General features: G+C 38.2%; 6 protein-coding genes and 1 long non-coding RNA gene across 14 annotated transcripts; 2 read left to right on the forward strand and 5 right to left on the reverse strand.

Annotated features, from left to right (window-relative positions):
* Positions 1-1,186: 1,186 nt before the first annotated feature.
* Positions 1,187-5,147, forward strand: frj (membrane bound O-acyltransferase domain containing farjavit). Of its 2 annotated transcripts, XM_002051519.4 has the most exons (6): positions 1,187-1,504; positions 1,582-1,708; positions 1,769-1,961; positions 2,826-2,977; positions 3,037-3,413; positions 3,646-5,147. In XM_002051519.4, exons 1-6 carry the CDS (start codon positions 1,293-1,295, stop codon positions 4,052-4,054), a joined length of 1,470 nt encoding a protein of 489 aa, XP_002051555.1. In that variant the 5' UTR covers positions 1,187-1,292; the 3' UTR covers positions 4,055-5,147. The 2 variants fall into 2 exon arrangements, with proteins under 2 accessions (XP_002051555.1, XP_070065380.1); XM_070209279.1 differs by lacking the exons at positions 1,187-1,504; positions 1,582-1,708; positions 1,769-1,961 and adding an exon at positions 2,655-2,759.
* On the reverse strand, positions 2,238-2,595 carry LOC138911263 (uncharacterized). The gene is made up of 2 exons (XR_011416730.1): positions 2,382-2,595; positions 2,238-2,308 (listed from the first exon to the last, which is right to left on the reverse strand). It is a non-coding gene; the product is annotated as an uncharacterized lncRNA (long non-coding RNA).
* Positions 4,788-13,603, reverse strand: Rchy1 (Ring finger and CHY zinc finger domain containing 1). The gene is made up of 5 exons (XM_002051518.4): positions 12,932-13,603; positions 6,999-7,160; positions 6,782-6,940; positions 5,469-5,747; positions 4,788-5,410 (listed from the first exon to the last, which is right to left on the reverse strand). The coding sequence occupies exons 1-5, from the start codon at positions 13,388-13,390 to the stop codon at positions 5,291-5,293; spliced, it is 1,179 nt and encodes a 392-aa protein (XP_002051554.1). The 5' UTR covers positions 13,391-13,603; the 3' UTR covers positions 4,788-5,290.
* Positions 13,604-16,763: 3,160 nt separating this feature from the next.
* On the forward strand, positions 16,764-18,209 carry LOC6628909 (mitochondrial ribosome-associated GTPase 2). 2 transcript variants are annotated; one of them, XM_002051517.4, is made up of 3 exons: positions 16,764-16,827; positions 16,921-17,075; positions 17,134-18,209. In XM_002051517.4, the coding sequence occupies exons 2-3, from the start codon at positions 16,956-16,958 to the stop codon at positions 18,142-18,144; spliced, it is 1,131 nt and encodes a 376-aa protein (XP_002051553.1). In that variant the 5' UTR covers positions 16,764-16,827; positions 16,921-16,955; the 3' UTR covers positions 18,145-18,209. The 2 variants fall into 2 exon arrangements, with proteins under 2 accessions (XP_002051553.1, XP_070065382.1); XM_070209281.1 differs by lacking the exon at positions 16,764-16,827 and having other exon boundaries at positions 16,903-17,075.
* On the reverse strand, positions 18,145-19,254 carry Wdr82 (WD repeat domain 82). Its single transcript, XM_002051516.4, has one exon. The coding sequence runs from the start codon at positions 19,169-19,171 to the stop codon at positions 18,218-18,220; it is 954 nt and encodes a 317-aa protein (XP_002051552.1). The 5' UTR covers positions 19,172-19,254; the 3' UTR covers positions 18,145-18,217.
* A 274-nt stretch (positions 19,255-19,528) lies between these two features.
* On the reverse strand, positions 19,529-22,820 carry LOC6628907 (inactive pancreatic lipase-related protein 1). 5 transcript variants are annotated; one of them, XM_032437515.2, is made up of 6 exons: positions 22,634-22,820; positions 21,514-21,545; positions 20,741-20,807; positions 20,263-20,670; positions 19,817-20,203; positions 19,529-19,757 (listed from the first exon to the last, which is right to left on the reverse strand). In XM_032437515.2, exons 2-6 carry the CDS (start codon positions 21,539-21,541, stop codon positions 19,613-19,615), a joined length of 1,035 nt encoding a protein of 344 aa, XP_032293406.1. In that variant the 5' UTR covers positions 21,542-21,545; positions 22,634-22,820; the 3' UTR covers positions 19,529-19,612. The 5 variants fall into 5 exon arrangements, with proteins under 5 accessions (XP_032293406.1, XP_002051551.1, XP_032293407.1 ...); XM_002051515.4 differs by having other exon boundaries at positions 21,514-21,548; XM_032437516.2 differs by having other exon boundaries at positions 21,514-21,548; positions 22,261-22,820.
* A 401-nt stretch (positions 22,821-23,221) lies between these two features.
* Pp2A-29B (Protein phosphatase PP2A regulatory subunit A) lies at positions 23,222-27,063 on the reverse strand. Of its 2 annotated transcripts, none has more exons than XM_015172730.3 (7): positions 26,761-27,061; positions 26,099-26,252; positions 25,541-26,034; positions 24,994-25,473; positions 24,642-24,927; positions 24,313-24,585; positions 23,222-23,640 (listed from the first exon to the last, which is right to left on the reverse strand). In XM_015172730.3, the coding sequence occupies exons 1-7, from the start codon at positions 26,842-26,844 to the stop codon at positions 23,636-23,638; spliced, it is 1,776 nt and encodes a 591-aa protein (XP_015028216.1). In that variant the 5' UTR covers positions 26,845-27,061; the 3' UTR covers positions 23,222-23,635. The 2 variants fall into 2 exon arrangements, with proteins under 2 accessions (XP_015028216.1, XP_002051550.1); XM_002051514.4 differs by having other exon boundaries at positions 23,546-24,183; positions 26,761-27,063.
* Positions 27,064-27,147: the final 84 nt, after the last annotated feature.

Below are 27,147 nucleotides of genomic sequence, written 5' to 3' on the forward strand. Positions count from 1 at the left end.
TAGATGCCAAATTGATTTTGTATATGTATATCTATGTATATGTGTATGTATGCATGTGTATTTATATGCATGCATCTATGAATATAAGAATTAATGCATGCATTAATGTATGAAATTAGTGTTATGAATGTATGTGTATATATGTGTGCTTGCATGTGTGTGTATGTGTGACGCGTGTGTATGTATGTATGCGCGTATATATGCATGTAAGTTGTCTTCTAATAGCAGAGCCATTCGCCTTGTTGCGCGGCAAATTTAAACAGAAAACGTATTTATTAAAGCTGCCCTCCTCCTCGATTCTCAAAAATTTAAGTAAGCCTTCCAGGTTTCACCTATGAATTAGGCGCTGGCTCCTTCAGCGCTGGAAGCTGTGAGGAGCAGGAGGAGGAGTACCAAGGAGGGGGCGTAAGGTTGTAGGTATGTATTTAAGTATGTATGTATTTAATTATGTATGCATGTATGTAGGTATGCATGTAGGTATGTATGTATTTAGGTATGTATGTACATATCCAGGTATGTATGTTTGTAGGTATGTATGTGTGTATGTATGTATGCATTTATGTAAGTATTTAATTATGTATGTATTTAAGTATGTACGCATGTATGTAGGTATGTATGTATGTATATATGTGTGTATGTATATTTATGTATGTATGTATGTATGTATGTATGTATGTATGTATGTATGTGTGTATGTATGAATGTATTTATGTGTGTATGTATGTATGTATGTATGAATGAATGTGTTATATTGTTGCCTGATCTAGACTTAATATATAAATTATTTTGCTTCGTTTGTCTTATGGAAGTTACATAATGAAATCTCAAGTGTTGCATCGGTTCATTCCGCTCCTAATAGAACATTTTATTGTATGTTGATTAACAACATAAATGTTTTTGTCATGATTTTTGATATTAACATTTTTTACCTATTACCTTTATATATAAACCTTTTTTCACCTTTCTTACACACTTATATTTCGAAATATTTTTATTATGAATAATATCTTTGAACATATACTTAATAATTTATTTTATGAAGCAAAATAAACTCGCAAAAAGTAACGGGTTTGTATCATGTGCAACGTATCAAACAGCTTTGAGTCGTCAGCCAGCATTTTTTGTCAGTGTGGTAAAGGTGGCATCACCATAGCTAATCGATAAACTGCAAATATATCGATAGTTGTTCTTATGGCTTCCATGTTATCAATAACAAAGAACAATCACAATTGTAAATACCAATTGCCTTCCGTAAAGATAGCCGCACATCGCGGTTACAACAAATCAATAGAATGAGTCTTGACGACGTCATCTACGTAATATGCCTGCTGGCCTGCATTGGCGCCGGAAGTTACGTGAAGAAAATCCGCGATGAGTCGCAGCGCAAATGCATTTGCTCAATGCTGGGCATTATTGTTGTTGTTGTCGTCTCGGGCTTCCACAGCCTGCACTGTGCCATCTCCGCCGCACTGGGCACGGCCAGTGTGCTCCTAGTGCATCCTAGGTAAGTGGCATGTTTCTCTGTATATGTGTTTTCCTTTCATATTCAATCTTAACTTATCCACATTAACATAATTCCAGCAAGTGTCACTTGGTCACATTTGTCGTAATGTTTGGCTATCTGGTTTTCTTCCGGCTTGTGTACCTCTTTGGCCTACCGGCGGTGCCCGGCCATACCAACATGATACAAATGTTGCTCACACTGAAGGTTAGTTGCATAACTTTAATTGGCCTAGCCTTGACCGGCTTTTCTTAACTATGCACTTAGGTGTCTGGCATTGCGTTTGAGAAAACCGCAGCCTGGAAGCGTTTAAAGGCACGCGACGAACAGGACAACAACGAGCAGCGAGATGTCAACAGCGAGCCCAGCATCGAAATTACGGACTACGATATAGACTTGCAGAAACTGAGTGCCACAGAGATTGTGCACTATAGCTTCAATTACGTTGGCATACTCACAGGTCAGTGTACAAATGCCATGAATATATTCATGTATTCCTAATCTTATTTTAAAGTCAAGATACAGTAGAAGCTCGCTTGCGTGCACATCAACAATTCCAGGTTTTACTTCTGCTAAAGTATAGTGCTTAAGAGAAATGTCAAACAAAAGCTGCCATGTTAAAGAAAAAATCCGTCTAATGAAAATGTTCGTTAAAAGAATCTTCACTGTAGTTGCCATTGCATGCACTTTGTGCATATGCTTGTAGCCTGACAAGTATGCAATCTATGCCTTCACCTTGAATTGCTTGCTTGCTGTACAATTTGCAGCCGGTGCCAAAGTCCATTTATTTAGTTGTCTGAACTAAAGCTGAACCCACAAATAGTAAACATTTTATGGGTGGTTATCTATAGATGCGAATTATCACTGTACATGCACTTACCCGTCTTATCTATACGCATTGTCTGCATGTCTTTCTATTTATAAACGAATATTGCAGAATTCCATTTAGAACTTATTAATAAATCTTTATCTTAAATTGTTCAAACTATTAAGTTGATGTAGGAGCTTAACTTTTTTTTAAATTCATATCCATTTCTTTAAATTATTTTTATAAATTTTTAATATTTATAAACTACATTTTTGCTTTAAAGCTACTTTCTGCCTTACTTTCATTTGTCATATTGTGTTTTAATAGTTTACTTATGAAAAACTGAAGCAACTTGAACGAAAATTCCATTTTAAGACTACAAGCAAATAAGTGAAGACTTTAACGAAATAACAATAATTATTTACATTTTGATAAGAAAAACATAATTATGTATGTATTTAACAACTTCTTTGGATTTACCATAATGCAATATATAACTAATTTCGTATCTTTCAGGCCCATATTATCGCTATCGTACATATCGTGACTACTTTGAGATGCCCTTTAAGAATCATGCGCCCTGCGCAGAGGCAACTATCGAGCAGCTCAAATCGGCTGTCTTCTACTGCAGTCTATATCTGCTGGCCAACTACATTTGGCCACTGGAGGTGAGTACATGAGCCTGTAAAACAAGAATGAACGAAATTTAATTTTCTATTACTTTTAGTACGCGCTTAGCGATGAGTTCTACAACGATCGATCCGTTCTCTACCGCCTTTTATATGTGTGGCCCACATTCTTCATTTTCCGCGCACGCATCTACACCGGTCTGACATTGAGCGAGTGCGTCTGCACAATGGCAGGATTTGGTGCGTATCCCGATGAGGCTGATGTCACCAATGGAGAGGGGCCGCGCAAGCGTTATCAGCACATGAAACGAGATGCCGAAAAGCGTAGCTACAATTTTACAACAATTGTGAATACACGCGTCCTCGAAGTGGAGCGCTGCTGGACTTTCCGCGAGGGCATGAAGCACTGGAACGTGTGCGTTCAATATTGGCTGGCGGTGAATGTCTACAAACTGTTTCCCATTAGGAAATATAGGTGAGTCAGCAACAGCTATGCAATCCACATGTGTGCTGTTGCCCCGGAGCTCAATAATGCTAGCTAACGTTTAGTTAATTGAGCTTTGCGCAAGCATAGTTGTTATTTTTATCGTCTTGATGTTGTAATTACTTTAATGGATACTTGCCCAGGCTAGAAAGGTATTCAACGTATCGCATTTAAGGAATTTCTCAACTTCTATTCTTTTATTAAACATTGTCTTTACTTTCAGAACGGGCGCTACGTTTCTATGCTCGGCGTATTGGCATGGCTTCCGCCCGGGTCACTACTTCTGTATCATGGGCGCACCATTTTACGTGCCCCTGGAAGACATGTGGCATAAGCTAGTGCGCAAGGATGCTGTCGGCCTGCGACGCACCGTAATCGATGTCATATTCTGGATATCCAAGTGGTTCGCCTTTAGTTACCTGGGCACAGCCTTTTTGCTGTCCTCGTTCGACAGCATTTGGCGCTTCTACAGCTCCGTCTATCACATTGGCTATATCACCTGGGCGCTTCTGGTTGCCCTGGGTCTGTACCTCACCAAGCTCAAGAAGGCGGCCGAACGCAAAGCAAAACGCACCGCGGACTCCATTGCTCCTTCTGGAGAACCAAGCACATCAAAACAAAAAGCGCAGTAAGAACATAATACAGGTATTCAGCACGAACCCAATTATTTAATAGATAAATTCAACAACTTTCCGTGTTCCATTTATACATAGATGTTGTAGAATGTTAGTCAAATTCTTACACCATAAGATATATAACGAACTTTTTATATTGTTCAAATTCTTGACAAAAAGCTAACGTTAAACCGTAACAGGTTCATGATTTAATATAAAAAATATATTAAATATCTTAACTACAAAATTATCAAAAAAAATCTTAGATCCCATTTATGATAGTACTTTATTGTGTACCCTTTAAATGTACACAAAATGTATTACAACTCCATCAAATATGTACAAACATTCTTGATCTGGATAATGAGATGAGGTGTATGAACCAAACGTAGCAATGTATAGTTAATGTTTGCTTTTGCTTTGTGTTAGCGAATTTAATTTGGAAAAACAAATGAAGTGGCTAAGAATATTAGAATTTATCAGTTCTATACACGCTTGGCTGTAAGGTTAATTATTTTCTTGAATTTATACAAACATTCAATTGAACTTATTGAAGTATAAAATGGTTATGTAGTTTTCTAAAATATAATCCTAAAATTAATTAGCGAATGGAATATATATTATTAAAATTCATCAGATCCTATGTTCCGAAAACAAGAGAAAAACAAATGTTAGAAAAAGTTTCTCAGATAGTGCAGCTTTATTTTTGAAAACAATATATTAAAATTAAAATACAAGCTTACCAGACTATAGTTTATTTTGTTTATTTTCAAACTTAAACATCATTAAAATATTTAACAAAGATTTCTAAAGATTTATACAAAAAAAATGCTGGTATTGAGATTGATTGAGCAATGCACTTTGAAAAAAAGGAAAAATTCGAGATGTATATAGATATGAATAATACAAGCAATTATAATAAAATTCGAGTGGAAAGATTATTGTTAGTGCTTCGATTTGTTCTACTGAATGCGAATAATTTTATGTCGACTTGTTGTATGTAATTATCTAAAGAAAAGAATACTTAAGCCAATTGATGGTCTCCATTAGCTCTATATTTAGATTAAGGATTTTGTAATTGTTTTTAATTTATATTCGATACCAGCTCGAATTTGGTCTAAATTCAATGCGTTTCGATTTCAGTTTCATAAATTTAGTTTCTTCAAATGTGGAGCATGGCAAGAGAGATTTCCTGTTGCGGTAGGTTATGCTTGTGTCTGCCAAATACCACAGAGGCGCGGGCGTAAGCGAGCGTCAGGCCGTTGACGGTTCGTCGGTAACCAGGGAAAGGCGACGCTTCACATCCTGCGTAGTGTTATAGGCGCCACAATGCACGCACTTGAGTCCGATAAAATGAAATTTGGTTTTTGAAGTCTGCAGAGAAATGAGAATTAATCGTATGTAACTATAATCTGTGTGTATGGTTGGCTACCTTGTGACAATCGTTGCAAAAGATGTGCACACGCTGATTCTCATACTTGAGTGGCACGGGCATGCGCAGTGCCTGGGCATCCAAGTACTCCCACAGCGCCGTCATGTCGATCAGCGATGTTTGGCAGGTGGGGCATGTGTAGTGACCCGAGGCCAGCAGCTGATCGAAGCACATTTTGTGCAACAGATGCCCGCAGTCCGGAATGTGGCATGGAATGCGCGACGTGTGTATATCGCCCAGGCAGACGGGGCAATGCGAACGCGAGATGTTTTCCACGCACTGCAAAACAAAATATATAAACGGTGAGTCCCCAATATGTTTTAATATATATATATTTTTTTTCATCTTGAATTAAACTTTTAAATTATTACCGGTTTCTTATCGGCACCTGTTACAGACAAATAAACTTGCAATATGTTTGCCAACTTTTTCGAGCCAAGAAATTTGATGTTTTACGCAACTTCATAAACTGGCTTTGCGTTTAAATTTCAAATACTTATAGCCATTAGGAAACCAGTTCAGCAATGATTCTGCATAAATTTGAATACTCAAGGCTACTATTTCTTCTAATGATCCACAATCTATCTATACACATATTCAATTCGCCAGCAGTGTCAGGGCTAGCCACAAGCAAAGCTTCCATTAAACTCGGGTAGTCCATATCGAATGCTCTTGCTGTGATTCATTTCCTAAAGCTATGCTCGAAATCAGCTTGATAGGGCTTTCGATTTTAACCAAGAGCCATGATATCATAGAGTACTTATGTGCTAGCCATAAACATGATAGAGTTTGACTTTGAATAATTGAGGTATATTATTTCCATAAATCAAATGTATGATTGTTAAATCGATTATAGAAACCAATTTATATGATATAGTACATGTCTGATGTATAATATAATACAATAAGTTATTTTTATCTACATCAAGTATCCATCCATTTAATTTGGTAGCTTAAATCATGAATCAGTTTTTATTACGCGCTCTCATTTAATTGTTGTTAAGACACATTTAACCTAAAGGCTAGACAATTTATGTGTGTTTACAATTCTCAAGTTGTTTAAGCAATGATTTAGTCGCTTGCGACTGAAGAAGAAAAAGAAAACAACAATATTTTAACTTTTAGCTAACTGATTAACCTGAACGCTTAATAGCTTTATATTATTTAATCGATTTGCATGTCAAGCGGTTTTTTTTCCAATGAATAAAGTATAAATATTAACTTAAATTCGAGCCATGCAAAGCCGAAGTTGCTTTAAATTATATTTAATATTCAAAAATTAATTCATATATTTATTTGGTTGATCTGCTTACCCTGTGTCCATCGATCTTCAGCTGCATCGGCAGACACATGTTGCATACCTCGCAGTGAAAGAAGTTGTGGGCACCACCGATGCGGCAGATGCCACAGCCATGACAATGATATTGCTGCTTGTCCGCATCATCGAACAGATTGCAAATGAGGCACGTGTACTGCAAAGGAATCATATGTATCATAAGAGAGAGAGGAAGCTGGAAGGCAAGTTCTTACCTTGCCGAAGCGTACGCCGCACTTTTCGCATTGCTCTTGCACCTTTTGCCGCGTGTTGCACTCGGAGCAGATGAGTTCGGTGAGTGTCTTACGATCGAAATGATGCGTTTCGTTCTCATCATGGCAGAAGCGGCACTTGTAAAACTTATTGCAGCACGGTGTCTGCAAAGAGTACAGGGTAAGAACTATAGTACATATTGATTTACGACAATATTTATTATAAAGTATTATATGGATTCGATGATATGTTAATAGGGACAGCTTCTTTTCATAATATCTTGTGAGCTTAAATACAATTTTAACAGACATACTGCCCAGCTATCCTCTACTTTTAAATACCTTTTATTAAAAGGGTTCATCAATGCATATTTAGAAAAGTATTTTAATATTACTGATATCTCATAAATTTACCGACTTACTTTATATTTTCTTGACTATATGCAACTTTATCGAAATCATCATGGTAAAGTGCATGTTAAGCTTACAATGAACATGCGAATGCTGCTCTGAGTCTTGGAAGCATCATGAACCAAGCGAAATTTAATTCCGAGTGAAGCTGTTCGTGAAATGAGAGTAAGAGGAAAAGTCTGCCTGGAAACAGGCGACTGGCATGTGGTACGTGACCAACCGTTCTGAAACAATTCCATTTATTTTGGTCTCGGATTGCGAGATCGGCTGGTCCGTGGAACTTAGCATTACCATAAACATTGCAGACACAACTTAATTAAGAGAGTCATAAACCCTAATTAAATCAAACCGAAACTGAAATCGAAGACAGGCGGCGCCTGTGGCCAATTTGTGGCAAATAAACAATGCTCAGCACAGAAACGCGCCGGTTAATTAGTTTCCCGCTAATTGCTTGGCTAAATACGCTTATTTCCCACATAGATATTTTCGAGCTGCCAATATTTTGTTACAATCATATATTCTGTGCACTGCAGCGTCCCCGATGACAATACTCAATCAGGTTTCTCGACCTCCAAGCGATTTCGACACGCCCATGCTCCAAACGAGCTGACCCTGAGATATCTTTACAATTCTAAAATAAAAATTCACTTGCACGCTTGACATATTCTTAATTGGCCACGCAACATTCGCAGCTCGAATTTTGGCATTCTACAGTGCGAAAACTTGGATTTTAGTTTTTCGATAATGGATAATAGACTTTCTGCCAGGGCTGGTTATTTACATTCTTCAATCTAAGTTTTGGTTCGAAATTGTTTTTTCCCACATTTACAACATTTTGACAAAACAATTGCCCGTTGTACTGAAAATATAATTTATAATATAATATATTTTCATATACAAGATGCGGGCTAGATTTGAGCTTTACCCAAAATTGGCAGCTACCAAATAAGGTTAGGTAAATGGCATAATTGAAAAGAAAGTTCTTTATACATTGAAGCTAGCTCTCCCTTGTTAGGTTCATTGGGTTCACACACTTTGTTTTAATGTATCGATTCAAAATTACTCATTATCAATGGGTTACGGGAATAAAATAAATAAGAGTTGTATAATTTTAGATGGAACCCCTCGAATAAGTCTATCTCAAAAGCGACCCAACTACTTGAACCGCTCAAACAATCTTGATATAATTTGTATTTCCTGAACCCAATGAAAATTGGTAAAAGGGGTATATTGTTTTTAAGAAAATATATGAAACAGCAAATAGTAGCATCTCTGACAACATCAATTATATATATTCATGATCAGCATCAATAGCCGAGTCGATCCTTGTCCGTTTTTTTAATCTGTCTGTCCATCCACCCTTCTATATGAACGCGTCGATCTCAAAACCCGTTTCCGAGCAATCGTATAAGTATATACAGATCGAAAATTTTTCATTTTATAGCCACATATTCTAATAAGCATCAGTTTGTATAGGCCACTCATATAATTTTAAGACCAAAAACCTCTTTAAACTCAATATCTATATCCCTAAGCATACAACATTTTCTTTTATAAATTGTGCGTTTGAATTTACGCCGAATAAATACACTCTTAAACACTTCAAATAGAAGTCTATATTGACTCATATGCTGGGTACTACACCACCTGTAGAGTAGACAGCATTCGGTGTGTTATTAAAAACTCTGATTTAATATTCTTGGGTGCATTGAAGCTGTGCTCTCTTGAGTGCTATAAATAAAACAAAAATACCTGCAATAAAAGTAAAGTACCCTTAAAGCCGGTTTCTTTGATTTTCCCGCTATCATAATTTTTATTTAGTCGCAAAACTAATTTCCATTCATTCTAAAGATGATGTCAAAAGCATTACGAACAACTTGGCTGGGCAGAAGCTTAGTGAAAAGCCGAGTTCATTAATATATTAAATATAATACTTAACGATGTACTAAATAACATAATCTATTACAAACAATAACTTTAACAAAGCTAAGACAATTTACCAAGCAAAAAAAAAAAAACGATAAAGTAAGAATATGTCCAGCACACCGAAGACTTAATGCCCTCGGCGACACTTTCTTTTGGCAGATATGGAGAATAGTGCAGCTCGAGAAAGCTTGGAAATATCTTTAAAAACAGAATATTTAGCCAACCTTATACTCCACCGATCTTTCCCATATATATGAGTATCGTCTTAGAACAATTAAACTCTGAGTTTGGTAAAGTAATTTTAATATTAAAAAAGGTTTCCACATCAGAACCAACTTTTCGAATATCGTTCCCATGACAACTATGATGGGGGCAGAGAGACATGGCTATATCAACCCGATTGTAATGCTTCTCTGCAATATATATTCTTTATTGGATCGGAGATGTCTCCTACTATGCGTTACACATTATTTATTATTAAATTACTCTCTTCAAGGGTATAAAAATGGAACAGTCGGATAGCTTGTATAGGTCGAACTCTAATCCAAACAACTGCAGAATGAGAACACGGTCTTATAAGCGATCTATACACACGTTTACGCATATTAGATTGAGTTCACCTGATTCAATAATAGGTAATATGTATATAAACATATGCATATGCATATATGAAACTGGCTAAGCACTCGGATAATTTAACGTGCACACACAGGCCCCTAAAACGTGCAAATAAATATCGAGCACACAAATTTCCGTGACATTTTTTAATTTTCAACAAACGAATGTTAAACGCCAAGCAATTTATGGATTTTGTTTACTTAAAATATGACTAATATGCAAAACAAGCAATTACCTAAAAAATGAACAATTATTATATGCTGGCAGAACAAACGATTGCTGTAAACAATTATTTACCGACTTCTTTTAAGACTTTTCACACTCTAAGCTTAACAGTTTGCATAACTTAGCTGTCTAGCACAGCTTCTAATGTCTCTGTCAAAGTTCATGTTAGTTGACAAGCGGAAAAATTGTGCGCAGAGGTGGCAACCTCACGACAACAAGCTGGCAACACCCAAGTGTTTGTTTGGCAAAACTCGACTCATTTTTTTCACCATTATTTTTTTTAATTTTAAAAATTCGATCAATTTTTTGTTGTTAAATATTTATATGTATTTAATGGTGCTGCCATATTTTGAAAACATTGCAAGGTGGCAACACCGCAATAGTAGGCATTACTTTTGATAGAAATAAACTACATATTTCTATTGAATTGACCTTACATTTGTGCTGTCTCATAAAGTAAGTTATTAATTTTGTATTTCCTTGTGAATCTATTCTTTCTAAAAATATTTTTTAGAACTTACAAATTGTAGATTCGACAAATATTAGTTATAAATCGATCCGCTCAAACTGTTCCCTTTTCTTATACATAAGTAAATGATAAAATGTCTAATTTAAAATTTTATAAATATTGATGAAATTCAAATTCTTAGCTGCTTGAATTTGATCATAAATCTCAACATGTACACACTTGAATACTCTTTAATCTCAGCGATCCATAATTTGACTATTTGCCAGGCACTGTGCCAGTCGGCATATATTTTGCCATCAGATATTTTTTTATGCCCAAACTGAAGCTAATTGCCAAAAAGGCAAGTGCTGAAAATACTTAGTACAGAGACGAGCGCTTTATTTATGCGCTCACAAAAAAAAGGAGGAAAAAAGTGCTAATATTTAATTTAACAATAAAGGTAAAGGCTCGTAATTTAGACGGCATCAATGGAGGTGCTAAATAGGCGCTCACTTTCAGAGGTACAGCAATCGAATTCTTTTTGGAGAGGAAAGGCCCTTTTTGATAGTGCTCGACTATTAGATACCCTGCACCTAAGCATAACTATTAATTTAAATTACAAAGTTTTTCTTTTCTTGATATTAGTGACCAATTTTTTGTCTTAAAATTTTATATGAAGTATATACGAAAGTATTGCTCTCTAGCTCAACTTTGTCAGAGAAACGGACGGATTATGGGGCTGACATATTATTTATTTATTTAATATAAAATACCCTTCTTTAAATAAACCTCTGCATGTTATAACAGTTTTCACAACTTTCATTCCTGCCTATCATTTTTTTAAGGGTAAATACTCAAGTATGCTTTTTTTGTTATAAGCAATAAACTATATATCTTTTATTTCTCTTTCTGTTATTGTTGTTAGATTGTACACAATTCACAGGCAAACACTAATTCTCCCAATTGAGCCCAAATTATGCAGGCACAGAACGTACAAAAGAAATGTAGCAACAATTGGGAGTATCTGTGTATCTGTATCTGTATCTGTATCTGTAACCATATCTGTATCCGTATCTGTGTTTGTATCTTGATCTGTATCTGTATCTGTATCTGTATCTGTATCTGTGTCTGTATCTGTGTCTGTATCTGTATCTGTATCTGTATCTGTATCTGTATCTTCGTCTATATCTGAATATGTATCTGTATCTGGGTCTATATCTGTATCTGTATCCGCATCTGTATCTGTATCTGTGTCTATATCTGAATATGTATCTGTATCTGTATCTGGGTCTATATCTGTATCTGTATCTGCATCTGCATCTGTATCTGTATATGTATCTGCATCTGCATCTGTATCTGTATCTGTATATGTATCTGTATATGTATCTGTAACCGTATCTGTATTTGTGTCTGTATCTGTGTCTGTGTCTGTATCTGGGTGCGAAACCTACGTTTGTTTGTTTGTTTAGAAACGTATAAATAAGTTAAAATGTTCGTTTGTGGAGGCAACTTCAGGAAAAGCGCCACAACGACGAAAACCAGAAGCCGACAAGACGAGGCGCCTCCGTAAATTGCCACGTGGTCGACATAATCAATGATATTTTATTTTAGCAAAAAGCGCCACAAATTGCAAATTACCCCCAAATGCTCAGATGGTAAGCTGATTAAAATGTTAACCTTGGGTTGCTTTTATTTTTTGGTACTTCAATTAGCAACAATTGAAAAACGCAAGACTTTTGAAAAATGTTCCACATGAAAGGAAATAGGTTCAATAAAAGTGTGCGCTTCCTAAGATCATGCGATACATTTTATTTTAAGACACAGATTTACTGGGCAATAGCCTTCTTAAAAGATACTGAAATAAAATTAATCAATAATTTCACGACGTAGAAATTTGTATGTTCATTTAATTGATTGAGCTTTAAATTATTTTTATTGTATTAATTTAAGCACGAAAATGAGAATAATTGCTATTTAAATTTGATCAAAATTTGTTCACTATGAACCGAACTTAAGATCTACTGGACCTTAGCCTGAAACAGACCATTTGTTAATTTGGTTATTTAATATTTATATTATATTTGAACATTTTTTTTCTGCCAATTCATTATAATAATGTCTTTTGTGCATGATAGGAAAGTTTATATCATTGGATCCCTTTTATTTCTATTCAATTTCAATTATATTTCTTTTTACAAGCATTGCTTTAAGGGACTCATAGAATTGATCTGCTTCATATATATTTGTATATAAAGGAGACTTAGTTTGTATTACAGACTAGCATTGGAATAGACGTTGCAAAGCTTACCACAAACATGGCGCGTCGCTTGTAGTGCGTGCAACCAAAACGCAATGATTCCGGCGTCGTTGGCTGTGTTGCATCAATATTGTTGCACTTGTTGCTGTCGTGTGGAAATTGCTCGTGTTGCTGTTGCTGTTGATGTTGCTGTTGGTGCTGTTGCTGTCGCTTGATGTGGGCGACAACAGCAACATCCTTGATGACAATGTTGCTAGCCTCCATGGCGGATTCGACGTGATTTCTATTACAGTATTTGCTGCTGTTGCCGTTGCTGTTGCTGTTGCTGTTGTCAACAATATTGCTGTTGCTGCCATCAAATTTGAGAGCCGGCGTTGAGTGTGATTTTCGCAAGTGAACCGCAGCAGCAGCAGCTGTTGCTGTGCTCGTCGCTGTCACTGTAACGGAGGCGGGGGTGTTGGCAGACGTTGAACACGACGCGGCGCACGATGCCAGCGCCGTTGGCGACATAATCAGCTGTTGTCGCTATCGCTGTAGCTGTTGTTGTTGCTGTTGTTGTTGCTGTTGTCGCGCTATCTCAGTTACAGTTGCTGTTGCTAAAATAGCAAGCGACGGTGATGATGATGATGATTGTGCTATTGCTGTTGTTGTTGTTGCTGCTGCTGCCGCTGCCGCTGCTGTTGTTGTTGTTGGTGACGCAGCCTCTAGTGAGGTCGCCAGCGACTGCGACGACAAAGTCGTTGACGATGAATTTAAATTGAGTTGATTGAGCTCTTTTGTATTGGTAAATGTTTCTACATCAATGTTGCTTTTATTGCTGCTGTTGTTGTTGTTGTTGTTATTGTTGTTGCTGCTGCTGCTTTTGCTGTTCTTATTGTGGTTTTCACTTAGCAATATGTATTCTTTGCTGCCGCTGCCGTCGCTCGAATTTGTTGCAGCCCCTGTTGCCCAGTCAATTGTTGCTGCTGTTGGTGCTGTTGCAGTCGTCGCTGCTGTTAATTGCTACCATCGACGCTGCCTTTTCAATTGCTTCAATATTTAAATGATTTGCCGCTGCCGTTGCGACATCAACTTTGTCTTTGTTCGTATTGAAGCCGTGCCTGTTATTGTCTTCGGGCTGGTGTTGCTGACTTTGGCTCATCAACAACAACAACAACAACAACAACAATCATACAACAGTAGCGTCTCTTGATATTGTTGTTGCTGCTGCTGGTGCTGTTACTTTTGTTGCCCTCTGCAAACTTTCGTTTGTGTAACTTTTTATATTGAATACGCGCTTAGTCCACGCCAGCAAATATGTTGCTACTTCCAAAGCTTTAATAGGCAACAGTGTGCCAATGTTCATTTGTTTGCCAAATTAAAAATGTTACAATAACAAGATTATGTAATTGTATTAAACATTGCTGGCATTGCTCAGCCTTTTATATTATTCTAAACAACATAAAAACAGACACATTTATATTTTGTGGCAAAATTCGTAGAACAAGAATTCATCTTTTAAATGTTTAGAATATTATTTTAAATTATTTGAATCGAATCGAGTAATGTTTTATTTAAAATGTTGAGTAAATATGAAATTGTATTTTGAATTCGCTCAACAAGACATATATAGCAATATATAGAATGGGCGGAGTTTTATATAAACATAAATAATCACATTTATTTAATGCACAAAGATATCTTATTTATTTAAATATTGTTTCACTTCCTCTGACACTTGATATTGAAAAACTTTAAACTTCACAAATTGTCATTTTTGTGCACAGTTTTAATAGACTTGTCACAGTGTGCGACGACGGCACACTTGTTAATTTATAATGACGAGCTGCGAGTGGTACGTTGAGACTTTCGCTTGCTTTTTTGACTGTGTTGAGCCACGACCGAAGCTGAGCTTTTCAACTATGAATGAAGGCGCTATAAAACATGACTCTCACGCACACATACACACACACGCACAAGCAGACACACATTCAAGTACGCTCATACAGAGATACTATGCTATGTAAATTAACGATTATTTGCTAACAATCTTATATGTACTGTATTTAAATACATATAAAATGCACGTATATGTATTTTTATTATCTTGCGTTTCGACAAGAAAAGCCCTGAGTCTTGTTTACTTAGGTTTTTTTTTTTATATTTTTTTGCAATTATAAAGGGAACACGCCGACAATAAATATTGAAACTGTGCACAAATTAAATACGCGAACGCGAACCGATAAAAAGGCCAAGCGGAGAACCAGACAGTCGCCGATTGAACAGAAAACCCGCTAAGCAATAACAACAGTAACAACAACAACAACAACAATAACAGTAACGAAACCAGGCCCGAAATACGGATTTCGTTTATTAACGTTCCATATTTACGCACGAACGCACGCACGTACGCACGCACGCACGCAGGCGCACACCAATACACAAATACACACAAATAAACACAAATACATATGCAAAAAGCATGAAATACAGCTTGCATTCTGCTTTAAAACGAACAAAATAAAAGCAAGCATGTTGAAGACATTTTGATAATCTGGTTTCATATTTGCAATTACTTTATCAACATATTTTACGTTTTTCACATATATTTATATATATATATTTATTTATATATGTATGTGTGTATTATTTTGTTTTTGTTATTTTATGCAATTTGTTGTTGAACGTGTTTTTTTTTAAAGCCATTTCTTCGTGTGCATGGTAATTTGTAAAGGTTTTCCGTTTAAACATCAAACTGCCATCATCATTTTATACTATTTGAGTATTTTATATACTTTTTGTTAATTATAATTTATTAACAATAAAAAATATAGTAGTGAAACACACCAGCGAATACCACAACAACAACGACAACAACAGCAACAGGCGTCAATTAAATTAAATAAATGAGTGCACCGCTCAGCGGTTAAACGTTCGCGCGCTCGTCTTGTTTTGCTTCGCGCGGGCTCCAGCTTTCAACTGACGAGGCGACCATGCCGAGCATTGAACTACACGTGTGGGAGCCCCAAGAGAGTGAGAAAAAGAGAGAGAGAGAGAGAAAGAGATACTCTTTTAGTCTTGTTTCAAAGAAATCGAATAATACAAATTTCTACCTCATATGCATGTTATTTGGGGAAATGCTTATGTATACATATGAAAACGCAGTTAATTCATTATTCAAATTTTATTAATAATATTCTATCCTGAATATTATTCTTTGTTTTAAGGCAAATATTAAATGTCACTTATTTTTGTCGCATACTTAATTCTGATCTTCTCCCAACCGTTACTCTCCGCTTTGGCACTTGTTGTTGCTGGTGCAACAGCAACATTATCTAAAGCTTTCGATATTGCGAGATAAAACGTGCTTTTGGTAGCATCTGCAATGCCGCTAAAGCTTAAAAATGTCAATCGCAAACATAATTTGCTTTTATATTCTTAAATATTGTTAAAATTCAAGAGTCAGCCTTTAATTTTTTATACATGTAATTTACCAATTTTCGGTTTTCTTTTATATGTTAGTTTATTAATAGTCCTAGCTAAAAACGTTAGAAATATCGATATACTTTTTTTAAATTCTGTTAAGCGATAAATCGATCTCGAGTGCCTTGAAAGTAGTGTTGGGTAAGCACCAAAGTTGCTCGTGTACATATTTACTTATTTTATTTTGGTAATTGATCACGTTAGGTGCACTAGACAATGTCGGTAATTTTTGAGGCATAATTTACCGCTAAAAACGACCACCAAAAATCAAAAAGTCAAAATCAAGTCAGCAGGGCCTCAAAACTATTTCATCCAAAGTCAGAGTCACTTATAAAGTTGTATTTGTACTCAAATTTATTTGGTTTTGTTCTAACAACCATAAATATGTAAATGCATTAAAAAGTGATCCATTCTTTTTCAGATACCAAGTAACAAAAATCGATGCGAAGTCACCGCCGCTAACTTGACGCACATCTTAAATACATGTAAGTCGATTGTATTCTGGTATTTTTTAAAACTATAAACAAATTATCGATATATATTTTGCTGCCGGCATATGCATAAAATACTGACAATAGCCGTACATAAACATAACAACTAAGAACATGGCAACATGTCTCTCTTTTCAATATCAAACCGAATGATAAACAAATCATTAATTAAAAACTGCTTAAACTATTGCCAAATAGCAACTGCGCTGCGCCCAAAGAAGGGCAAGTCATCGCGCAAAGAGGTGAAACACTGCTGACAAAAAATGTTTACATAACTTTTAATCGTAAATAATATGCCAGGCACAATACTTTTCGGATGCCAAAAGAGTGAGAACTGTTGGTGGTAAAGGGGGAGACGGCTGCGTCTCGTTTCTGCAACTTTGGTGCAACGAACGCGCCGGACCCGATGGCGGCGACGGTGGTAATGGTGGCCATGTCATCTTCCAGGCCTCCAACGATGTGCGCAACTTTAATCATGTGAACAGCGTGCTGCGCGCCAACGAAGGCGGCATTGGCAGCGCCAAGGATTGTCATGGCAAGAATGCCAAGCATACGGTGATTAAAGTGCCAATTGGCACAGTTATACGCAATGCCGAAGGTCTGATTGTGGCCGATTTGGCCAATGCTGATCTAATGTTTGTGGCCGCACGTGGCGGAGCTGGCGGCAAGGGCAATCGCTTCTTTACCACCGACACGGAGACCAGTCCCAAAGTGTGTGAATATGGACCGCCCGGCGAGGATTGCAGCTACATTCTGGAGCTACGCAGCATGGCCGAAGTGGGTCTGATTGGTTTTCCCAATGCCGGCAAGAGCACACTACTGAACGCGCTGACGCGTGCCAAGCCAAAGGTAGCCCCATATGCTTTTACAACGTTGCGACCACATCTGGGAACTGTGCAATACGATGATCATGTGCAGCTGACCATTGCAGATTTGCCTGGCCTGGTGCCGGATGCACATCGCAACCGTGGGCTGGGCATACAGTTTTTAAAGCATGCCGAGCGCTGCACCTTATTGTTATTTGTGCTCGATGCCAGCTCGCCGAATCCGTGGATGCAGTATAATCAACTCATGCACGAACTGGAGAAGTTTGGCGGCAGTTTGGCCCAACGGCCGCAACTGGTGGTGGCCAATAAAATGGATGTGCCAGCCAGTGCCGGGAATTTTGAGCAGTTACAGCAGCAGCTGAGACAACCTAACCTTCTGGGCATCAGCGCCAAAATGGGACACAATCTGGCGCAACTCCTGAGCAGCATACGTGCCGCCTACGATCGACACAAGGCTCAGGAAGAGGAGCAGAGAAAAGCTTAGTCGATTTTCTAAATATAAACATTTAGCTGTTATTATTTACTTAAATATACATATTACAAATTAAACCTATATATTAGACACCCTCCTCAGACGTAGGAAGCCAGAAAGCCATGTTTGTGCACGCCGAGGCTAGCATCATGTACTTGGGATTAAACTGTACACATTGCACGGGACCGGGATGATCGCCATTTAGCACGGAGACCTTGTTGCCAGTATCGGCATTCCATATATGCACGCGGCCATCGGTGCTGCCGGAGAAGATGAACTGCGAGTCTGGGCTGAAGCTCGCCTCAATGGCAATGCCCTTGTTGTTCGGATAGCCTGTGAATGTTTGCAGCGGTGTGCCATGGAAGGCGTCCACAAGCCGTATAACTGAGCCATTTGTACTGATCAATATGGTCTTGCCGTCACGCGAAAACTTCAGGCCCGTCCAGTCGCATTCCTTCTCCTGGTTGAGCTTGAACGTGACAAATGGACCCTTATCGAACGAGCGCAGATCGTACAGTTTGATGCTTTCCGAATTGACGCCGGCTGCAAATATGAGCCCCTCGGGATCGTAGGCGGCAATGGGCCGGCCCGATAGATGCATCAATCCTTGGCAATTCGGTGAACGCAAATCCCACAGGCGCAGCGTTTTGTCCAATGAGCCAGACAGAAAAGTATCCTCCACTGGTGAAATGCATAACGAGATGACTTTTTTTGTGTGACCGGGAAAGTAACGCAAATATTTGTTGTCATGCAGACTCAGATATCGTATAGTGTCATCCACCTTTGTTGAGCTATGTATGGCCGTATTGTTGGCATGCGTAAAGTGTATCAAATCTACACCATATTTTTTCGAATTCACCGTGCGCGATTGGGTTCCCTTCTCACAATCGTATATAACAATTTGGTCGTCCTCGCTGCAAGAGATCAGATGCTCTCCGTTCGGTGCAAAGTCAATAGCGTTGATTTTGTCCGTATTTTCGCGAAATATTTTGGCAACTTTAAAGCTGCGCACAACTGAATCAATTAGTTTGATTTTCATTTTGACAAACGTTTGTTTTTAATCACGGCACAATGTATATTTTTCTATTCTTTTTGCGACAAGCCACTAGTGATGCGCAATGTGCCGCAACGAGGGCAGTTTCTATTTGTTATCGATAGGTCTGCTATATCGATACATTTGGCAGCATATATACTTTTTCAAATGCCTTAAATTAATATTGAGCGCAAATACTTTAAAAAATCTGTTGCATCTACTATTTATATAAATATGCGTAAAATAAATATTGCAAGTAAATAGCAATTATTATTTATATAAATATATAAGCATATATATAATATGCGGTACCCAATCAAGAATAAAACACAAAATTCGGTTTAAAAAATATGAATACAAATATTTAATTAACAAAAGCAAGCAACAATTTATTTTATCCACACATAGTCGTGCGTTATATATACAAATATATATTGTAAGCACATATCATTGGTCTACTTTTGCAGGTAGCGTAATTTCATAGGTATTATTATTACCTAATAACTCTTTAGGGTCGACATAGTTGATACCCTCTTTTCCACGAGCAAATGGTGTTAAGCCATTTGTTTGTAAGTAAAAATCGCCATGAATACTAAAATTGAGATTACAAATTAAATATAAATTTATATCCGCGTATCCACTTCAACTTACGTTGTGGGACAGTTGTGACCCATGTATATAGGTTGCTCAGATTCAACAATTTTCTTCTGTTTAAAATCGTCCCAGCTTTTGGCGGCCACCGCATCGAATTTAATTGGAAAACGATCGGATACGCTTTCGGCCCAGAACCACCAACTGCGCCGGTGGCTAGACAAATCATTATCGCTGAGCATTTTATAGTTGCGTTTCGGACAACCCGGCTGCAATGTTTTGCCACCATTTGGCCAAAAGTCTGCTGTGCCCGTGCTGCTCGGTGCTCCATATAGCCAGGCATCTGTATGTATAACGTCCACAAATTCGGCATCATGTTTGTTTAGATGGGAGCCCAAGCCAGCGGTGAGGTAGAAAAGCGGAAATGCCGGATCCAAGCCGGTTATTCTAGGAATGCATGATATCATGTTAATTTCGATAAACTCGATTTAACAACACAAACTCACCTTTTTATTTTCATGACGCCTTTGGTGCGTTTCAAAATCTCGCGACCAATAATCCCCGCCATCTGACCACCCAGCGAGTGACCCACAATATGGAATTTCTCTATGTCCAAGCCATGCTCGAACATGTCTAGCAAAACCTTCGCCAGCTCTGGTCCCAACTGTTTGGCATTGACCACAGCATCGAATATGTAATTACCATCCGCCAGCTCGCCCCAGTCCAGCACAATTAGATTTGTATCGTTACGCTCCAAATATGCCTCGGCGATAACATGTATGCTCTCGACATCCGGATCCTCCAGATAGCCATGCAAATATAATACCGTATTTTTGCTCAAATCCAAATTCTCATCTTCCAGCAAGTTCTTGGAGTCATGCAGATCATAGATATCACTATCAGCTACGCTGGGTCTGATAATATAACAAAAACAATTATGTTCGGATTGGGTGGATAGCAAAAGTTTAACAAATGCATACAAACCCATAGTACAATATGAATTTAGCTGTAGTTAAATCTGCCCTGGAGGTTTTGAGGCCACATAATAACCCTGAAGAAGTAGTACAAAAGTAAGAAACAAAAAAAAATTAAATAAAGTTAGTTAATTACGTAAATATTTGATGGTTGTGGGAAAGGTAAATGGTCAAAGATAATAAAATTTCACAATGCTGGCATATTAATTAAGATTGTGGGTTTATCTACGCCAATACACGAATTGCTAGCTTGGATAGTCAGGCATTTTTTTTACTTTAGTATAAAAAATCCCTCTCTTTTTATACCCTGAATAAATATATATATATATATTCTTGGATCAGCACCAATAGCCAAGTCGATCTAGCCATGTCCGTCTGTCCGTCTATCCGTCTGTCCGTCCGTCCGTCTGTCTGTTCGTCCGTATGTATGAAAGCAAGGATCTCAGAACCTATAAGAGCTAGAGAAATTTTAGATGTAGGTGCTCCTAGTGCCTGGGAAGATCGAGTTTGTTTACGATCGATAACTTACTTTTCCAAGCAATCGATAAGAAATCGATATCGATATCCTGTTTTTGGGGAAATTTTAGTAAATAACAAGAGCTAGACATATAGCTTCTAAAATAGAATATATATATGCATTTGATGTTGGAAGAAGAGGGTTCAGGGTGTTCCCTAGTCTAGAGCTCCCGACTAGAACCTCTTGTTTTTATTTTTTAATTTTTTTAATTACAAAAAATAATGGGGAATGAATGTGCACTTTTAATAATAAATCATTTTACTTACTGGATTTGTTTTTAATGGCTTTGTGCATATTTCTGCTGTAAGAAACGAATTGTGAATAATATATGTATTAATTGTGGCTTTGATAAATATTTACATTTCTAAAGATTGTTTAATCTATGTATATTGAAACGTTTTCTATATTTGTATATTTTATTTCCGGGATCTCTCGTGTTCCGCTTAAGCACTCGACCACTTCCAGTCGACTGCACTGATTAGTAATAACTGAGCGATAATCCATAAAATAGTTCATATTGAATAAATCTAATTAAATTCTAACGTTTCATATGGGTTTCACGATAAGATAGTTATATGGCCATAAATATATATATATATATATATGTTTATACAGTGAACGCACTTTTAAGCGAACACTTTTGAATTCTTTTCTAACGGAGGTTCCCCAAAGTAAGAAATAAGGATCGCAGCTGTCCGATAGCAGAGCTTTCACTGTGGAGTACATAATACACATACATACATACACACATGCGAGTGGAAATTCCAATGTATATATGTATATATGTTTGCATGTTTGCCGATTTTTAAATCGCAGTCAAGCAAGCTGCGCCAAGCACTCGGTATGGTTTTTGTAACGGCATTACCTGCACAATAAATGTGTTCGGTGCCGTTATAAAAAAAAAATAAAATACCAGTACTTCAATTTACATTTATGACCAGCTGTCAGAGACAGACAAAAGTCAAGAGCGTCTAAGCTGCGGCGGCGGCAGCGGCGGGGTCGGCGGCGTTTACCTTTTAATGAAACGCGCCACTTGAGCTCAAAGTGCGATAGCCGCTGCAGCATATCCGTGTGGTTAATAAATGTATGGCGCTTATAGGGGCAAAGAAAAAGCGAATTTTTAATAGACATACAAATATTTGTATGTAATAAATAACCGTAACATAAATTGAAGTGCTCTGGCGGCCTTAACTGCACTATCTGAATTAAATCATAACGGTGCCCTTTGCACACACACACACACACACACACACAAACACTCGCGCGCAAGTTGACATATTTATATTTACATACACACTTCACAGTGTGTGTTTGTATACAAATGTGCGGCGAATTAGAAAATCATTTATTGGCTTTCTCTTTCGTTTTATGCACACAAATACACACCCTGTTTGTGCCTGCAGCGTTTATTTAACCATCAATAGCACTCAATAATATTTGCCATGTAATTTATATTAAATATTAGGCAAGCACTCGCAACCAACGCGCAATGAATCTAAATTCGTTGGGTTTGCTGTAAACCTCATCAACCTGCCTGTACGTCAAGGTACAACGCGTCGCAACGCAATGAGCAGCGCAACTGATCTGCGCCAGTAATCACACACTCACTCTTTCGCTCTTGCTCTCCACACGTTCGCTCGCTCTCTACAAAATATGCACACGCTCACACACACACACAAACACACTTCATAAAAATGGCTCAACGAGTATCATACAAAAAAAAAAACAACTTTGGTATGACAATCGAATTGTGCAAACAGAAACTCATAGAAATAGGTATTTAACTGGATCTCTCAGTTACAGTTATAGCTGACTGACATAACCTTAGTCAGACTTTAAAATTCAACATTTCGAATCCAATTCATTCGAATTCATTCGACTTCTGTTTCTTCATTTTAAATTCAAGGTATTATCGTCAATTAGGATTTCTGGATAAATTATAGAGTGTCCCATAGAAGAAAAATGTAGCCAACATTCTTTTACAATAAATTTTATTTTGCATTCACATGCGAATAACCAATACATTTGTTTTCAAAGTCTACACATTTTTGTTTGTTTTCGTAATGAATTTATGCTTATGTGTTAAATTAGGTATTTAATAAGTATGTAAGTAATATATTCTCATGTGTCGAGCGTTTGTGGCATTTGCTCCATTCGCTTGACTTATGCATTTTGAAAATGTTTAATATGTAGGCTCCGGGGTTTTTGCTTTTCTCAGTGATCTCTTGCAGTTTGTCGTCTCCAGTTCTACGTAGGGATTTCTCCATCTGATTTTAACTACAAGTTTCCGTTTTTAAGTGTTGTTGCTACACAATAATTATATTTTTGTTGCCAGCGTGTGTGAAAAACATACATTTTAAAAATAGAATAAAAAAGTATACAAGTTGATTACGCTGTAATAAAAATATTAGTGATATTAGAGTGTATAAACAATCGACATGTGGAGGCGTGTTTGTGGAACCGGGAAAGAGACAGAGAAAAATGATGAAACAATAATTAGTTAGTAATTTGGTTTATATTTAAGGTTTCTTCTTTTTTGTTTTTGTTGGTTTGCTTTTTGCATTAACGCACACGCACACAATTTATTCGACATGGACAAATTTGGAGACACTAGGAATTATATGGGGTTTATGCTTGGTCCAATTTGCGAATTAAATACAGCACTGGCTACACACGAGGTGTTCACACATTTGGTTCACACATTCTGGTTTGGCTACTCATCCTCTAACATTCCGAAACACTCTTCAGTTGCTGCTCCCCCCCAGCGACGATATCATTATTCTCGGTATTAGTGTTCAGCTCGAGGACAACGCCAACAGCCTCAGCCGCTGCGGACATGGGCGGCGGCTCAACGACCAGCTTAGAGGCGAGGGCCGCCTCAAGCTTCAGGCCCATGCAGGGCGGCACAGAGGTTCTAAAGACATTCAGTTCCATTTCTAAGGGTTCGATATATAGATTATACTTGCAGCATATGGAAAAGTTATTCTATCTGTGCTGGTACTGTGCTGGCGTGACGTGTTTAAATTGCGTGTGTGTCTCTTGGACCCATTGGGTTCTATGCTTACCAGCTGCTATTCCAGCAATTGCCTGTGCAGCGAAATGCTTAACATCTACATCGGCGTCAGCATTCAGTTTGTCCAGCGTCGGTTTCACTTGCGCATCAATAACGCTCGCCTCCAGGAACGGCGAAATCTTCTGCAATGTTTTGGCCACATTGAAGCGCACATTGGCAACTGGATCGGCGGCGAGCAGCAAAACTGTCGGCAGCAACAGTTTTGTAGTTATTTCCGTTCCGCAAACCTCGGCCAAAACGTTGAGACAGAAAAGGCAGGTCATTCCTAAAAGATATATAGAAATTTAATAAATTGTATATTTATTAAGTATGTGTGCTTACTGTGCAAATAGTTCTTGTTGCGTGACATGACTAATATCATTGGAATAATGGCCTGCTCGGCCCAAGGTGCACCGAACTGTTCAACAAGTTTCTTCATATTTAATGTGGCTGCCTCACGAATAGCATAAACATGATCATTCAGCCAGCCCATGCAGAGACCGCGCAGTTTCTGATCGAAGAACTCCTGACCCAACTGGCCAGCCAACGCGGGCATGTACTCAATGATTGCGAGGCGTACGCGCCACTTGGAATCCTCAGCCAACTCAACAATGGCGGGTAGTAGGGACTGTTGAGTATATCATATATTAAAATACTTTATACTATTAAATTTAGGACAGAGTTTCCACATTACCTGCGACAGCTGCTGAATGCCAATGACATCGTTGACGCAGTCCAAATTTGAGATGATATTAAGACGCACTTCCGGGCACTCGTCCTTTAGCTGTATGAGAAACAGGGGCAGCAGTTGTTCGACTGTTTGATAAGCGCCAAGCATGGGACTCAGGCCCATAATAACAGAGGCCAGAGCTGATTTGACATGTGGATTGGGATCGGAAACCAAATCGCGCACATATGGCAAAATGGAGCTCAAAATTATTTGCACCTGATTTGCCTTATCGAGGCTGGCACAAAAGTCCTTGACTTTGGTGGCGACAGCGGCGCGCACCTCAGCTTCGGCATCTTTGAGCAGATATTGAAAAGCGGGCACGAGATCAACACGTGTGATCTCTGGACCCACAGCCTTCTGTAGATCGACAAACTTCTCGGCGACCATGTAACGCACGCGCCATGATGAATCGCTGGCGCACTGACGCAGAGTGGGTAACACCAGCTGGAAATAGTAAGAGAATAATATATATGTGATGAATGGCCAAAACGTGCTCGACTAATTCACTAACATGTTCGACATCGTCCTGTGGCAGCAATTGAGCAATGCTGACGCACGCCTCCACAGCTAACAGTCGCACAGAGTCCTGATCGTCCTGCGCCAGTTGCACGAAGTTCGGTATCAAGTCCGATTTGAGATACTCTGTCTCCACCACCTTAGCGAATTCGCCTAGTTTATTGGCTGCGGCGCGTCGTACCATGGGCGTCTCATCCTGGCACAATTTACGGAAATTGGCACGCAATTCGGCCTTGACCGGCTGTGTGACGCGTGGATAGCACACGGAGAAAAGGCCACAGGCCGAGGTGCGCGAGGTGAACCAATCACCGGAGACTAAACGCTGCAGCGTCGGCACCACATGTATCTCCAAATCCAGAGCACTGTGCTCCGCAGCTACAGTGCGCAGAGATTCGACTGCCTTGTCACGTACCACCGTCTCCTCAACGGTGGCCAAACTCTCCAGGGGCGGTAACAAGTACATGGCATATTCCGGCCCACCCACAAGACCTGAGAAAAATATATATGCACATCTATAATAGATTGTTGCAGGTTAAGGTGCAGATTTTCTTACTTGTAAAATTGCCCAACTGATCGGCCAACGCCAAGAGCACCTCATCTTCATCGTATATTGTCTCAGTTAGGAAGGGTATCAGCTCGGAGCGTGTGCGTTCCTCGCCCAAAGCGAGCGCTATTGTTGATAGCTTTTTGATCGAGTTCAAGCGCAACTATGAAAGGCAAATAATTATTCAATTTAGCATGTCTCTAATTAAACAAAATACAAAACAATAAGCAAAGTTCTCATATTCGGTGCGCCGAAGGTTAAATACCCTAGCACACATCGCTTATTTTGTTGAAGATATAATTAAAACAAAAAGATATTTTCGATTGATTAATTTATGACAATTATATGATATAGTAGTCCAATCCGGCAGAAGCCGACATAAGTTTTTAAGCTATATCGATTTTTTATTTTTTTTTGGCTGTTGATGCTGTTGATATACATATATACTCTATGGAGCCGGATATGTCCCTTTCTGATACGTTTTGCAGGGGGAAGGGACCAAAGCTCCACCTATGCACGCACACACTGACAGATCTGCGCTCACGCACACGACTTGCTATTCACAGTGACGCATTTTTTTGCATAAATGTGTACATACCCATGCATATATGCAGATATTTGCACTAGTTGAGCAAATCGTAAATTAGTTAATTAGCTTAACAATAACTAACCTGCACATCCTCATTTTTCAATTCATCAATTAATACCGCAATGGGATAAAGAGAATCATCGACAGATTTGTCGCTTGCTGCCATTTTCTTTTCTCACACACACAATTGTACAAAAAATCGGTTTTTTCTATTCCGCACGAAATACACAGGAGGCCCAATAACGATTTAACTGTTTACAGTTATTATTAAATGCCTTCGTACAGTTTTTTGATAACAACCTATTCGAAAATGTCCACAATTTCAATATTTTCTCTGATTGATTTTCCAGTGAAAATGCGATTCGTTTCCGTGCAAAAATTTTTTTATTCTACGAAATGACACAACGAGACAAGAACGATGCTACTCGATACTTTTAGTTAACAGAGCTGCTCGCCCGGTAAAACAGTA

This window comes from Drosophila virilis, chromosome 4 (assembly GCF_030788295.1).
Source record: "Drosophila virilis strain 15010-1051.87 chromosome 4, Dvir_AGI_RSII-ME, whole genome shotgun sequence".
NCBI lineage: Eukaryota > Metazoa > Arthropoda > Insecta > Diptera > Drosophilidae > Drosophila > Drosophila virilis.

What these genes read in the sequence shown, in the direction of transcription:
- frj (XM_002051519.4), top strand. Translation starts at nt 1,293, where the DNA reads ATGAGTCTTGACGACGTCATCTACGTAATATGCCTGCTGGCCTGCATT. An exon ending in AAATGTTGCTCACACTGAAG is followed by an intron (nt 1,709 to 1,768) that starts GTTAGTTGCATA and finishes CTATGCACTTAG; the next exon opens with GTGTCTGGCATTGCGTTTGA. An exon ending in TTTCCCATTAGGAAATATAG is followed by an intron (nt 3,414 to 3,645) that starts GTGAGTCAGCAA and finishes CTTTACTTTCAG; the next exon opens with AACGGGCGCTACGTTTCTAT.
- Rchy1 (XM_002051518.4), bottom strand. Translation starts at nt 13,390, where the DNA reads ATGTCGCCAACGGCGCTGGCATCGTGCGCCGCGTCGTGTTCAACGTCT. An exon ending in AGCGACGCGCCATGTTTGTG is followed by an intron (nt 7,161 to 12,931) that starts GTAAGCTTTGCA and finishes TACTCTTTGCAG; the next exon opens with ACACCGTGCTGCAATAAGTT. An exon ending in TTTGCAACGATTGTCACAAG is followed by an intron (nt 5,411 to 5,468) that starts GTAGCCAACCAT and finishes ATTTCTCTGCAG; the next exon opens with ACTTCAAAAACCAAATTTCA.
- LOC6628909 (XM_002051517.4), top strand. Translation starts at nt 16,956, where the DNA reads ATGTCTCTCTTTTCAATATCAAACCGAATGATAAACAAATCATTAATT. An exon ending in GCAAGTCATCGCGCAAAGAG is followed by an intron (nt 17,076 to 17,133) that starts GTGAAACACTGC and finishes ATAATATGCCAG; the next exon opens with GCACAATACTTTTCGGATGC.
- Wdr82 (XM_002051516.4), bottom strand. Translation starts at nt 19,171, where the DNA reads ATGAAAATCAAACTAATTGATTCAGTTGTGCGCAGCTTTAAAGTTGCC.
- LOC6628907 (XM_032437515.2), bottom strand. Translation starts at nt 21,541, where the DNA reads ATGCACAAAGCCATTAAAAACAAATCCA. An exon ending in GGCGTCATGAAAATAAAAAG is followed by an intron (nt 20,204 to 20,262) that starts GTGAGTTTGTGT and finishes ATGCATTCCTAG; the next exon opens with AATAACCGGCTTGGATCCGG. An exon ending in GGTCACAACTGTCCCACAAC is followed by an intron (nt 19,758 to 19,816) that starts GTAAGTTGAAGT and finishes TCTCAATTTTAG; the next exon opens with TATTCATGGCGATTTTTACT.
- Pp2A-29B (XM_002051514.4), bottom strand. Translation starts at nt 26,844, where the DNA reads ATGGCAGCAAGCGACAAATCTGTCGATGATTCTCTTTATCCCATTGCG. An exon ending in CAACAAGAACTATTTGCACA is followed by an intron (nt 24,586 to 24,641) that starts GTAAGCACACAT and finishes TATATCTTTTAG; the next exon opens with GAATGACCTGCCTTTTCTGT. An exon ending in AATTGCTGGAATAGCAGCTG is followed by an intron (nt 24,184 to 24,312) that starts GTAAGCATAGAA and finishes TCGAACCCTTAG; the next exon opens with AAATGGAACTGAATGTCTTT.